Consider the following 15275-nt stretch of genomic DNA (forward strand, 5'->3'; position numbering starts at 1 on the left):
TAGCTTTTTAGAAAGGCACATTAAATTCATAAGTAAACTGCTTAATATATGTATATCATTCTTAAACAGGAGGTGAAGACTATAATGGAAGTGAAAGCAAAGGTTGAGATTGGTATTATAGATATATGGGCGAATGACAAGTAAAAATGTAGTCAAGCAGGAAGGAGTATGGGTAGGAAGAGTGTAGTGGATAATGCTGTGTTCTCTTGTATTTACATTAATTTGCTTCAAATATTACCGTCACTTTTTGGGTAGGATAAAGTATTAGCATTTTTAAAACAATCACATTATTGTATTGTCTTATTTGTCAATTGTGTATAGGTTATTTTTAAGGTTTTAGAAACAGGTCAGAAAACTCTTTTGGAGTACTATAAAACAGCACTGTGAGTATTTTGCCGGTGTTCCATGCTCTAGCATGACTTAGTTTCTTGGATTATGTAAATCAGTTGATGACTTATTCCATCCAGATGAGGTTCTACTGCAACTTAGTTGAATGCTACAAACACACTCTCTAACAGACCTGTTCTAACAGAGCCTACAGCCTATAATTCAAAGTTGCATCTTATTGGCTCAGATTTATCAACATGCAGGATGGTGGGTTTACTCTGTTTTAGGCTGCTTTTGTGTTAGAACATTGTTTATTCTTGTAGTAATTTTTTTTTTTTTTTTGTTTTTTGTTTTTTTGAGACAGGGTTTCTCTGTATAGCCCTGGGTGTCCTGGAACTCACTCTGTAGACCAGGCTGGCCTCAAACTCAGAAATCCACCTGCCTCTGCCTCCCAAGTGCTGGGATTAAAGGCATGCACCACCACTGCCCGGCTTGTAGTAACTTTTTGGGAAGAGAAAAATAGCATAGATTTAGCCAGGTGGTGGTGGTAAATGTTTAATCCCACCATTCAGAAGGCAGAGGTAGGTGGATCTTTCTGAGTTCCAAAGCAAGTTTCAGAATACTCAGAGCTACACAGAGAAACCCTGTCTTGGAAAAAAAGAAAGAAAGGAGGAAAGAAAAAAGAAAGAAAAAGAGAAATAGCATAGTTTTAAATACGTTTAGAGGAATATTTAAAAAATAAGGTAAAGGGTTATGTTAGTAATAGGAGCAAAGAGCTTCAAATTATGTTTACATTCCTACCCTCCATCCCTGCCCCAGACAGGATAGATCTGGAGGAGCTGGAAATGCAGAATGGCAGATGTTGTAACAATGAGCATTTGGAGCAGGAGTCAGTCCAGGGGAAAAGCACGAGCTTGGATTCTCTCCTTGGCTCTGATGTCTTCTTCTGTTTTTTGTTCCTTTAGCCCCCTGTGTTCCAGAGTGGGTCCAGCAGGAGCTTAGTCGTACCAGCTCCTGGAGTCCAGCTCTTGTCGAAAAGTGGTTTCCTTTCTCTAATGTCAGTGGTGCCACTTCAGACTTGATGGAATCATTTTGGTAAAGCTCTATACATTTCTTTGTATACTGGTCTTTGAAGTCAATAGTCAAATATAAACAGGCTTGTTCTAAAGGAGCAAGCATATCCTATAACTCAGTGTCATGTCTTACACTGCAGATTTACCAGCTTGGTGCAGTATGATGGGATTCTGCATCTTTAGTCTGCATTAACATTACTGTGTTATTCTACTAAAAGATACTTTTAAAATGAAGTAGATTTCTGAGAATAGAGAAATTATTTTAAATGCATTTAGAGGATTATTTTAGTCAAATGTAAACACTCACATAGTATATAAACACATATCTCAGTTAGTATTCTGTTGCTGTGAAGAGATACCATGACCAAGCCAACTTATAAAATAAAGCATTTACTTAGGGGTTTGTTTTTAGTTTCAAGAGTTAGTCCACAACCACCATAGTTTGTGAGTATGGTGGCAGGCAGTCAGGCAAGCATAGTTCAGGAGTGGTAGCTGAGAGTTTACATCTGATCACAACTTGGAGGCAGATCAAGAGAGAGATGAGACCCTGATATAGACTTTTAAAGTCTAAAGCCTACCCTAGTGACACATCTCCAACAAAGCCACACCTCCTAATCCTTCCTTAAAAGTCCACCAACTGAGTACCAAGCATTCAAATATAAGAGCCTATAGGGGCCATTCTCATTGAAACCACCACACTATCTATCTGTATAAAATATATGAGAATCAGGAAACATTAGAACTAAGTATCAGTTACAGCAGAAATGAAGCAAACTTGGGTGAGTGAGATTGTTCACTGGGTAAAGTTATTAGCTGCCAAGCCTGATGACTTGAATTTGATCTCTTGAATCCACATGGTTGAAGAAATGGATAACTTCTGCAAGTTATCCTCTGACCTTCATATGTATGCTTTGGCACATGTGCACACACACACACACACACACACACACACACACACAAATGCAAAGAAGATAACAGACTGTAATATAGGTGAGGTGGTTTGACTAGGAATGGCCCTTGTAGGCTCATATATTTGAATGCTCCGTCATTAGGGAGTGGTACTACTTGAGAGGAATGAGGAGGCTGGCCTTGTTGGAGGAAGTGTGTCACTGGAGGTGGGCTTTGAGGTCTCAAAAACCCAAGCCAGTTCCAGTGTCTTTCTCTTCCTGTGGCCTGTGGATCTGGATCTGGAACACTCAACTGCCATGTCTGCCTGTGGGCAGCCATGTTCCTCGCCATAAGGAAAATCTCTATAATAGTTGCCTGGCTTATAGTGTCTCTTCTCAGCAAGGGGACACTGACTAAGGCATAGATTAATTTATGCTGAAAGAAATATTTATAAGTTCACTGGTTATTTTCTAAAGAGAAAACCAAGAACCAATTCATAAGAATCAAGTACAAGCAGGGGAAAGAACCAGGAGTGGTGTTGCTTTCTGTAATCTTAGCACTTGGTGAGATGGGGAGTTAAAGGCCAGTCTGGGCTGCCTAGTAGGACTTGTCCAGAAGCAAAGACAAAAATCAAAACAACCTCCCACCTCAAATGTAGGGAGGGAGTAATAGGCATAAGAACAGGTCTGAGTTACATAGAAAATAAATGATGGTGATCAACAGAGACTAAAGATGGTTTTTTAAAATGTCACATAAGGGCCAGCAAGGTGGCTCAGCAGGTGGGGGTGCTTGCCACATAGACCTTGTATTTGAGGTCATTCCTAGGAACCTGTGGAAAGGTGGAAAGATGGGACTGACTCTACAAAGTTGTCATCTGACCTCCACACAAATCACACGCCCAGGTCTGCACACTCAAAAGTAAACAAAAAAGAAAAGCCAAAGTAAGCCTTAACACTGGACAACTGAAAAGGATAAAGGTTTTACCCCAATACACAGTTTTAGAAATGTAGAAGATGTAGTAGAAATTCAAATTATTGTTAAAGTTGGGGTATTTTTACTCTTCCATATAGTTATCTATTTGTTCCAAAGTCATTTGCTGGAAGAATTCTCTTCTAGTTGAATTCCTTTCAGTTGATCACCATTGTTCAGATACCTCTCTAGACTGAAGAGCCCAGAAACATTGTGCCAGGATACCATATACTGTAGTATCTGTACTATACTATCCAAATCAGATAGGTTAAGTAGTCTCAACTTTATTTTGTCTATTTTCTACTTATTTTGATTCCAGATTTCCTGATGTCCCTATGTCGTTTAGAATCTGCCTATTGGGGCTGGGGAAATAAATGGCTTAGTGAATAAGAGTCCTTGCAATGAGAGCAAGAAGACCGGAGTTCAAATCCCCAGCACCACATAAAAGCCAGGCTGGACACACAAAACACTTAGCATTCATTCTCCTCTGGTCTCTGTATGCATGCACATAGGTGTTTACATTCCATCACACACACTCTCAAATACTCTCAAAATACTAATAGGCAAATAACCTGCTTACTAATTTTTCTCAAAAAAAAAAAAAATGCCAGTTGGAATTTTGGTGTAGTATGTATAGATGCATAGCTAAATTTGGGGAAGCATTGGCATGTTTAGTCTTTGATCTATAAACTTGTTATGTCCATCTGCTTAGATCTTTAATTTTCTGTGGTATTTTGTAGTTTTTAGTGTACAAATTTACTCTGCATTATTTCTGAAAAGTATCTCTAAATATTGAATGTACAGGTATTGTCATAGACAATCTAAAAGATTTTACAGATAAACGATGAAACTTAAGAGAATACAGGCATGTTGCTGTCTATAGAACCAATGTATAAATATGCTCATCACAAACAGAATCTATCATTTATGAACTATAGCTATAATCCCTTGAGATTATAGATTAAGACTATGGTCTTAAAAACTACAGTATCTAAGGAAAGAAACTTATATTAACAAGTCATGAAGAAGACTTAGGGAATAGATCACAGATAGAGTGCTTGCCGTGCCTTGGGTTTGACACTCAGCCCTGGAAAACACACTAAAGTGGTTAGGAATAAATGTAAGAGAGGTTGGGGAGAAGTAAGTCTAAGATCAAAACAAAAGTTCCTCCTCTCATGACATGCAGATTCTGTAAAGCTACATACATAAGGCAGTGTGGCATTAGTGCACAGGTAAGCCAAACCAGTGGCAGAATGTAGACAGCCTACAAAGTAACTCCTGCATTTATGGGGATGTGGCATATAACAAACAAGGGTGACAGTGTGAGCCCCCAGGAAAGACAGATTCAGTTATTAATCATGTGACAGTTGACTATCCAAAAGATAAAAATTACATTTTAACCTTTCAGAAAACACAATAAGGAATTTCTACTAGCTTAAAAAAATAAGAAAAGCACTTTAAAATTATTAGATATAACCCAGGACAAATTGTATGTAAGTGTGTATGCTTGCATGAGGCTTCATCACATGAATGCGGATGCCCTAGGGGGTGGGAGTTTTCCCCGAAACTGGAGGTAGAGATGTTTTGAACCACCTTGCAGGAATCAAACCTGAGTCCTCTGAAAGAACAATAAGTGCTCTTAACCACTGAGCCTCTAACCCTCATATACTTCTGTTAAAACTAGTAAAGGTGAATAAAGTAAAGCTATTTATACATAAAATGCAAATAAATCTAAAAATTCCTGTGGGAGGAGATGGAGCGGGGCTTTAACTGGGTCTACAATGTCTGATTTCTTTTAAATATAGAAGCAACTATAACTATTAATTAGAATTTAATCTTGATGCTTTTCTAGTTGAAAAGTTCATATTTTCAAATTAATAGCAAAACTTTAGAAAAGAAAAAGAGGGAGGTGGGGGACAAACCTTCTCTACCATCCAGCTCCCATGGGGACAATGTGTACTAAAGTCTAGACTGTATGTATGATGTGATAGCTCTGTACATGTTCTGATTCTCAGGGTTTGCAGAGTTGGAATTTGGCCTTATACTATGCATCTTGTCTTATAGGTTGTTACATGCTGCCTCACCTGATAACGATGAATCCTTCAAACCTGAAAGTGAACTAACACGCTGCCTCTCTGAGTTCTACCAGAGAAGATCTCAGGAAGAGTCTGCTGTAGTCAATCAAGAACGCAGCAGAAAGAAACGTATGCACATAGAAAACCTGTTTCTTAAGGAAGTCTTGTTTTCCTTTTGAGAGTGTATCTTTTATTAATTTATTTTATTTTGGTTTTGGTTTTCAAGACTGGGTTTCTCTGTGCAGAGCCTTGGCTGTCCTGGACTCACTTTATAGACCAGGCTGGCCTTGGACTCACAGAGATCCACCTGCCTCATTTCCTGAGTACCAGGATTAAAGTTATGCACCACCATACCTGGCCAAGAATGTACATTTTAAAAGACTAAAAAAGAAACAGAAGCTTGATTAAAATTGAAATGGAAACTAAAGGGCAAATTTTCATATTTTATATTTTAAAATAATTTTATTAGTTCAATATGGACTACATCACTGCTGTTCTTCCTAATGAATTGAACATCCTCATTTTGATTATAATAAAAATATCAATACAGCTTTTTTAAAAATTATTTACAAATATTTGTTATCAGTTACTTTGCCTTCCTGCCCGACTCCCATGCCGGAAACTAAGCCCAGGGCATTAGGCATGTTAGGCATGCTTTACCCCCGAGCAACATCTCCAGGCTAACTACAATCATTTTGTTTCACTCATGTTGTTGAACATGTAGAGTATTTTCAATTTCTGTCATTTTAAATAGTATTGCAATATGTATCATAAGTAAACTCTGAGAGATTTCCTTCTTAGAGGTTTCTAAGAATGAATTACTGTGTTAAAGAGTATGAAAATTGGCTTTTGATGTAGATTACTAAATTGTTTCAGAAAAGGCATGTGCTTGCCTAGTATGTATGAGCTATGAGCTCTATCCCTAGCACTGCAGAGAAGAGTCTCCTCACCACTCTTGAGTGTTGGGCCACACTAAATAGAAATGTGTGTGGTATTGGCTTTGTGGAAAACATGGAGATGGGACTGGAGAGATGACTCAGCAGTTAAGAACACTAGTTGCTTTTGCAGAGGACCCGGATTAGCTCCCAGCACCCACATGGCAACACACAGCCATCTGAAACTCTAAATCAAGGGATCCAGAGCCCTTTTCTTGATGGCACATGTCTTTAATCTCAGTACTTGGGAGGCAGAGGCAGGCAGATTTCTGAGTTCAAGGCCAGCCTGGTCTACAGAGTGAGTTCCAGGCCAGCCAGGGTTATGCAGAGAAACCCTGTCTCGAAAAACCAAAACCCAAAAAAAAAGTGATCATTGAGGTATTTAGTTCTAAACTTCAGTAAAGGGAACCTGTTTACTCTGTATTGTAGGTAGAAACAGATAAGAGAACTACTTGGTTTAGATAATTTCTGAAGGAAGATATTTCTCTCCAGTATTCTTTCATAGTATTTGGAGACTTTAGTTCTTGATTCCATAGAAGTGAAACTTGACTTTTCTTTCCATGCTGATGTTTTGGCAGGTGGTATCCCTCGAACTCCAGTGAGACAGAAGATGAATACCATGTCCCGCTCCTTGAAGATGTTGAATGTGGCAAGGCTAAATGTAAAGGCTCAGAAGTTACATCCAGATGGTAGTCCAGACATGGCTGTGGAGAAGGGGCTCCAAAAGACTGTCATTGGCAGAACAGCAGACAAATTGGAAGATAGAGGAAGGATATTAAGAAGTTCTAAACCTAAAGGTATTCATTCATCCTAGAGTGTTTGGTGTCTGTGTTATTATATAAGAGGTCTGGAGGCTGGGGAATCTAGCCCAGTTGATAGAGTGCTTGCCTAGCATTCATGAAATCCTTGGGTTGATTCCTTAGAACCACATAAAACTTAGCATGATGGTTCATCCGTATAATCTCAGCACTAGGAGACAGAGGCAGGAGGATCAGAATTTTGGTGACATTGCATCTATGTAATAAGTTTGAGGCAACCTCATGTAAATAAATATACAAATAAATAAAATGAAATAGAGGAATGGAGAGGACAAATAGGATTATTTGGGGAATTGAATACTAGAGTACAACCTGGGTTGTTAGTCTTTAGGAGCCATCCACCTTTTAAAAATTATTATTTAGGGGGCTGGAGAGATGGCTTAGCAGTTAAGAGCACTGACTGCCCTTCTGAAGGTCCTGAGTTCAAATCCCAGCAACCACATGGTGGCTCACAACCATCCATAATGAGATCTGATGCCCTCTTCTGGTGTGTCTGAAGATAGCTACAGTGTACTTACACATAATAAATAAATAAACCTTTAAAAAAATTTAAAAAAAAAATTATTTAGAGCTGGAGAGATGGCTCAGTGGTTAAGAACATTGACTGTTCTTCCAAATGGGGTCCTGAGTTCAAATCCCAGCAACTACATGGTGGCTCACAACCATCTGTAATGAGATCTGATGCCCTCTTCTGGGGTGTCTGAAGACAGCTACAGTGTAGTTACATACAATAAATAAATAAAAATGTTTTAAAACAAATTCTCATTTAATTAATTTATTTTATTAAACTAAGGTCTTATGTAGTTGAGGCTATCTTCAAACTCTCTATGTAGCTGTCCTTGAACTCCTGATCCTCCTGCCTCCACCTCCCCAGTACTAAGATTACAGGCATGTGTTACCATGCCCAGTAGAGTCTTTCATTGACCTGGAGCTTGCTGAGAGAGTAAGCTGGCTAGCTAGTGAGCCCTAAGGATCCACCTGTCTACATTCCCCCAGGATTGGAATTATAAGTGTGGTCCACCACATCTGGCTTTTTAAAATGCTGGTGCTGGGAGCTCAGGTCCCAATAGCTTACAATTGGGCCATACTGTTGAGTTTTAAATAATTTTTTATAATATTATAATTTATATTCATATGTGCAGGTATGCATGTGCATGTTATGGTGTACACATAGAGGTCAGTGGACAGCTCATGGGAGCTCATCCTCTCTATCCACCTTGTGGGTCCTAGAGATCAAACTCAGGTTGTCAGGCCAGGGAGCAGGCATCCTTAGCTGTGGATCCCCTTACTAGCCTATTACTAAGTTTGAAGGGGCTTTGTATATTTTTGGATAATGGGCCTTTATCTGATTTTCTATAAACCTTTTATACTCTTGTCAGTATATTGATAGAACATTAGTATTTATTTAATTTTTAGTTGGTTGGGTGTTGGGGTTTTTTCTTTAAATCTCATGAAGCCCAGGCTGATCTCAAGCCTACTATATGGCTGAGTCTTGCCTTGAACTCCTACCCCTCCTTTCTCCAGATCACTTAGGTTTCTTTGTCACTTTGTAGTAGTCTGAGACTTTTTCTTTTCATGTGATTGACTCATTTGATTAATCTAGAGCATAACTGGTTGGATATTCAATTTTTCTAGCACATGATCTGTTTTGTTTGTTGATCTTTTATTCATGGTATCACCCACCTTTGTTCTTTGTTAAAGGTCAGTCTACTGGTAGGTACTGTGGAATGTTTAACATCATCCCTAACTTCATGTAATGTTTAACATTAACATACTATGTGCTAGTAAGCTCTAGGGTCAGTCATGGCCATCTAGACATAATTAGATTTCTCCTGGAAGACAAAAGTCCTTGTCCCCTTACATGATGCAAAGAGTTGATCTGAATGTGATAACCAAATGTTCTCCCCACCCCACCCCCCACAGAATTTAAAACTGAAGAGGAGCTTCTGGCTTACATGCATGACAACTACCAAAAGACTGTGGCTACGGGAGAAATCACATTGTATTCATGTGCTCAAAGTATGGTCTCAACCATTAAAATGTTCCTAAAATCAAAGGACGTCAAGGAATTAGAAGTAAGAAAGACTAGATAATACTGCCATAAACGTAGTGTTTGGTGGTTGGTGGGTTTAGTGCACATACCTTAAAGAATGTCCATTACACTGCACATGATTGAAAAATGATGAATAAGCTAGAGGCTCAGTGGTTAAAAGTACTGCTTTCCAGAGAACCCAGGTTCAACTCCCAGCTACAAGGTGGCTCAAAACCTTTAGTAACTCCATTTTCAAGTGATCTGATGCCCTCTTCTGCCCTCTTTGGGCACTGCATGCAAATGGTGAACAGATGTACATGCAGTCAAAGCACCTATACATGTAAAATAAAATAAAGATATGTGGATATTTCAAAAAAGAAAAGTACTAAGTAGAGTATTGGTACAACTCCAGGTTTCAGGATGTGAACCTAATAAACTAGAAGCCAGAAATTCAAGTGGCCTTCTGTCCCAATGAGACTGCTATAATTTGTGTTGTGTACTAGCTATTTGAATTAAACTAATGGTTTTAATCCTAGCTGCTCTTCAGAATGACTTTGTTGTCATTGATTTTGTTTATTATTTATCTGGTTTTTTTGTGTGTGTGTATATGTGCATTTTGTCTGCATTTATATCTGCATATCATGTGCACTGAGTACCCTGGAACTGGAGTTACAGATGTTTGTAAACTACCATGTGGTTACTGGGAATCAAACCTGGGTCCTCTGGAAGAGTAGACAGTGCTCTTAATCGCTGAGCCATCTCACCAGCCCCATTGGTTTTTGTTGTTGCTGTTTTGTTTTTTTTTAAGATTTATTTATTTATTTTATATGAGTACACTGTAGTTGTCTTCAAACACACCAGAAGAGGGCATCAGATACCATTACTGATTGTTGTAAGCCACCATGTTTTTGCTGGGAATTGAATTCAGGACCTCTGGAAGAATAGTCAGTGTTCTTAACTGCTGAACCATCTCTCCAGCCCCCTGTTTTTTTGATCCCTTTTTTGTTTGGTTGGTTGCTTTATTGACATAGTGTTTCTCTGTGTAGCCCTGGGTGTCCTGGAACTCACTCTGTAGACCAGGCTGGCCTCAAACTCAGAAATCTGCCTGCCTTTGCCTCCCAAGTGCTGGGATTAATGGTGTGCGTGCGCCACCACTGCCTTTTTGTTGTTTTGTTTCTAATGCTAGTGTCTGGTCCTATACTGACAGACTAACTCTAGGTCTCTTTGTGTTGGGACTTGGCATATATTTGTTTTAAAAACTTACCAGGTCAGGCAATGGTGGTGCACGCCTTTAATCCCAGCACTTGGGAGGCAGAGGTAGGGGGATGTCTTTGTGAGTCCAAGGCCAGTGTGGTCTACACATTAAGTTCCAGGACATCCAGAATATGAGAGAGAGAAAGAGAAAGAGAGAGAGAGAGAGGGGGGGAGAGAGAGAGAGAGAGAGAGAGAGAGAGATTGTCTCAAGATAAAAGTTCTTTCTTTGTGGGGGGTGTATAGCAAGGGGTGTGTGGTATATGCATGTGTGTGATGTGTGTGTGTGCAAGTACTTGCAGAGTCCAGAAGAAGATATCTCTTCCTCAAGAGCTGGAATTACAAGTGGTTGTGAACAGTCTAACATTGATGCCAGCCAGCAGTCCTCTGCAAGAGCAAGGATTGCTCTTAACCCTAACCACATAGCTATCTGCACAGCCCAAGGAACCTTCCTTTAACAGTTCAAATCTAAAGGCTTGCTGTATCTACTTTTTTTTTTAAAGAAACACATTCTCTTTAAGATATTAAAGGAAAAAATAAGTAAGTTTTCTCCTGTATAATCACTTTGTATTTGCAGGTGACCTGCCTGAATCATATGAACAGTAACCTCTTAAAAACCAGCAAGACCCTCAGACAGAACCTAGGGGGAAAGATGGATAAAGAAGACAAAGTCAGAGAGTAAGAGACCACTTTCAGTTTTTTACCATTACTCCAAATCGGTTCTCAAGTTATCTTTTGTCATGATCTTTATGACATTCTGAGGGACAGTTGGAGTCACCTGATTATCTAAGAAGCACACCAGTATTTAGAGAAAACACTGTATTCTTACTAGATTCATTTTCCTTCATTTCTTCCTTCCTTTTTTAAATAATAAAAAAAAAGACTGTATTATGGAACCCATCTGGACTCAAACTTGCTATCTAACTGAGGCTGGCCTTGACTTCCATCTCTGACTTCCACCTCATAAATATTGAGATGCAGATGTATATCACTATTCCCAGTTTATCTAGTGCTGGGAATCAAATGCACAGCCTCAGGCATACTAGTCAAGCACTTTACCAACTAAGCTACATCCCCTACCTGTGTGCTGCTTTGTCTTTTTGGTTTTTTGTTTTTCCCCTCTCTTTTTCAGTACTGGATATTGAATCCAGGACTTTCTATATGGTAGGCATATGCTTTAGCACTGAGTTACTCTTCCATTCTTGGTCATTGTTTCTTACATTAATAGATCTTTGCTCTAAGAGATTCTCTAAATACTAGTCAAAAGAGATGTGACCAGGTACTTTGTTTTCTCCAGGTGCCAGCTTCAGGTATTTCTTCGTCTGGAGATGTGTGAGCAGTGCCCCTCAATCCTGGAACGCACAGATGAGGTGGAGCTTGTAGTGGAGGAGGTAAGCCCATGGCTGCTGCCCTGAGCATGCACTCCTTCTCTCAGCTTCCCAGCAGAGCCCGTGGCAACTTTCTGCAATCTCTTTCAGGTGACAGATTTGCTGCGTCTGGTGTGTCTCACTAAGGACTCAGCATACCTGTCAGAGTTTCTGGAGGAGATTTTGAGATTGTAAGTTCAATGAGTACTGGCTTAGTTTAACAATGACTACGCATGGTGTTATCTTAGAATTATAAGGTTACAGGGTGTTTTTTCATGCTAGTAACTCAGTTCTATGTCTAACCAATATATTCCACAGGTATATTGACTCCATCCCTGGGACAATTGGACAGCTTTACCACAGCCTGGGGTTAAAGATTCCTCAGAAGCTGGCTGCAGTCCTTCCTACAGAATTTTTTAGTGATGATTCTATGACTCAAGAGAGCACGTCACCACCTCCCTCATCAAGCACTCACAGATCTGTATCAGCCATTACTGAGTCGGAGCAGCTGGAAGAGCTCCGGACCAGATCAGCCAAGAAGAGGAGGTAGGAGGCGAGGCATTGGAGCAATCACTTGCTCTATGGTTAGGTTCAGAGTAGCAAGTCTGAAGACAGTCTTGCCTTTGCCAATCTAATGTACTAAGTTAACAGTTGCCCTTGGTTCAGAATCAAGGAAAACGTACTGGAGTTCCCTCCAAGCAGCATCATTCACTCTATATTTTTTCCTCAGGGAATATGGTATTTACTTTGGTTTACAAAACCCTTTACTGTCTACAGGGGTTGTCTAAGAACTAGGAACTTGTTGTGAGATAAGATTATGGGTTCAGTTACTTAGAACATTTCCCTTGCTGCCCTTTATAGCTCTTAACTAGCTGAATCTGTATTAGTCATTTTTTGTGACTCAGCTCACGATAACTAGCATTTATTTAAACCTAACTACATATTTACTCTATTTGATATGTTCTCTGATTTCTATTTTTAAAAGGAAAAATGCACTCATAAGACATAAAAGTATTGCAGAGATTTCCCAAACTCTTCGACAAATTGAAGTCCCCAAAGTGTCCAAGAGAGCTACAAGAAATGTAAGTAGTCACCAATAGATCAGGGCTAACAGTTACTCCTGTTACCTAAGGACAGCGGGACAATGCAGAGGGACAGTGGTGTTTCTCCTGTTAGGAAGCCACCTTATCTGAAATGACATTTCAGAGTTTTTGGATTTTGGAGCATTTCTATACAGTATTTACAATTAAAAAAACAAAACAAAACAAAAAAAAAACAATCTTTAGTGATTGGAGAGATGGCTCAATGGTTTAGAGCACTGGCTGCTCTTCCAGAGGTCCTGAGTTCAATTTCCAGCAACTATATGGGGCTCAAGACTATCTATAAAGGGATCTGATACCTTTTTCTGGTGTGTAGGAATACATGAAGACTGAATACTCCTACATTAAAAAATACATAAATTTTTTAAAAGTGTCCAATGAGACCTTTTTTTTTTTTTTAAGATTTTTTTTCACTTTATTTTATGTGTATGAGTGTTTTGGAAGTGTACCATGTGAATGCCTAGTGCCTATAAAGACCAGAAGAGGATCTCTGGTACTAAAGATACAGACAGTTGTAAGTGGCATTATGGGTGATGGGAACTGATCCTGAGTCCTCTCCAAGAAAAGCTTATACTCTTAACCACTGAGCCAAAACTCTCCAGCCTCTGTTTCCTTTGTTACATGGAAGAACAGGGTTGGTAAATAAATTTAACTAACAAAGGGTTGATTAAAAAGTTGATTTAGGCCAAGCAGTGGTGGGCACGCCTTCAATCCGAGCACTTGGGAGGCAGAGGCAGGCGTATTTCTGAGTTCGAGGCCAGCCTGGTCTACAGAGTGAGTTCCAGGACAGCCAGGGCTACACAGAGAAACCCTGTCTTGAAAAAACCAAAAAAGAAAAAAAGAAGAAAAAAAAAAAGGCCAGATGTGGTGGTGCACAACTTTAATCCAAGCAGAGGCAGGTGGTTCTCTGAGTTCAAGACCAGTCAGGTGGAATGTAAATTCAGAGCTCACAATGAGTTCACAAGACTATCCTGGGCAACCTAGTGACACTCAGTCTCAAAATAAAACATAACAGGAACTCAGTAGAGGAGTCCTTGCCTTCAGGACCCTGGGTTCAATTCCCAGTGCTATTAAAAAAAAAAAAAAAAAGCATTGTCATGTGGTATTTTATTCAACTATTATGAGAAATGATATGATTGTAATAGCAACAGAAGGGCTAGAGAGATGGCTGCTCTTATACTTCCTGGGTTCATTTCCCAGTACCCACATGGTGGCTCAGAGCCATTCATAATTCCAATTCCAGGGAATTATGTGCCTTCTTCTGACCTTTGTGGGCATGTACCAGGTACACATACAAACATGCAGGCAAAACACTCGTATACACAAAGTAAAATAAATAAATCTGAAAGGAAGGAAGGAGGAACAGAGCAAACAAAAAAATCTTGAAAAATGGTTCCCTTATTTAGATGCACCTGGAATTTAGACTCTCTAGTACTTTACTAGGCTAATAAAACCAGAAGTGGTTTGATGCAGAAGCATTAAAAGCCCAGTGTCGTAATCAGTCTTTCCCCCTGTTTAGGTATGTATGTGTGATCATCACCAAAAAGTTGAAACCATATAACTCGAACAGTATCTCTTCTCTATCCATTCTTTAAAATGTGTAATACCAATCATACACTGTTGTGTATGATCCTAGATTTTTTTCTGCATATTCCTAAAATAGACATCAACCGTTTATGTTTGTTTATAATGTATCCTCATCTATGTATGTAGCCAGCCTGAACTACATAGTCTTGTTTTTAATGAAACTAAGAAATAAGAAAGAAAACAAAGATCTAAGTTACACACACACACACACACACACACACACAGTCTATCTCTCTGGTGGTACACACTAGTCTCCCCTATGCTTTCACATTCCCTTTGGTTGGGTGATTTCCCTGTCTCACTTTATGTGCATTCCCAGTGCTTCTTCATCTGGATTACTACTCTGTAGAGGGAAGTCTTTGGAACCTGGCCTTGAGTGCATTTCACTGTGTGCTCTGCATCTCTCTGAATTGCCTCCCTATTCAGAGAGTTTCAGGTAGAACTGTTAGCTTTTTGTCTCGAATGAATGCCTGTTGATCATCCTCATTTCTCATCTCCAGGAGAACTCCCACCCTGCTTCCGTACAGCTGCCAGTCCCAAGGAAAGACACAGTACAGGGTATGTTTTGATTATTTCTCAACACCTAGTCACTGTATTGACAAATTTATTATGATTGGATGTATTTAATGTAAGTTACAGCTCTATATCATCATTAATTAAAAAAATACAAATTCCATATTTTAGGGGACAAGATAGTTCATATATCCTAAAAATGTTGCATATAGTTAATTACTGACCCAAAATATTTTAAAGTGTCATTATCATGGAATCTAAAATAAGAAAAAAAGACAAGGGCAGTGGTAGCGCACGCCTTTAATCCCAGGGTTTGGGAGGCAGAGGCAGGTGGATTTCT

The 15275-nt window shown here is 39.3% G+C and overlaps 1 protein-coding gene across 1 annotated transcript in view; it reads left to right on the forward strand.

Annotated features, from left to right (window-relative positions):
• The window catches only part of Ticrr (TOPBP1 interacting checkpoint and replication regulator), a 40551-nt gene that overhangs the window by 11161 nt on the left and 14115 nt on the right, over window positions 1-15275 (forward strand). Inside the window, exons 5-14 of the mRNA XM_031387068.1 lie at window positions 1293-1422; window positions 5322-5461; window positions 6846-7064; window positions 9009-9160; window positions 10946-11046; window positions 11666-11759; window positions 11847-11926; window positions 12054-12281; window positions 12721-12817; window positions 14923-14980. Coding sequence (XP_031242928.1) covers window positions 1293-1422; window positions 5322-5461; window positions 6846-7064; window positions 9009-9160; window positions 10946-11046; window positions 11666-11759; window positions 11847-11926; window positions 12054-12281; window positions 12721-12817; window positions 14923-14980 — 1299 coding nt within the window. The remainder of the gene's footprint in view (window positions 1-1292; window positions 1423-5321; window positions 5462-6845; window positions 7065-9008; window positions 9161-10945; window positions 11047-11665; window positions 11760-11846; window positions 11927-12053; window positions 12282-12720; window positions 12818-14922; window positions 14981-15275) is intronic.

The sequence above is a fragment of the Mastomys coucha genome, unplaced genomic scaffold (assembly GCF_008632895.1).
Source record: "Mastomys coucha isolate ucsf_1 unplaced genomic scaffold, UCSF_Mcou_1 pScaffold21, whole genome shotgun sequence".
NCBI lineage: Eukaryota > Metazoa > Chordata > Mammalia > Rodentia > Muridae > Mastomys > Mastomys coucha.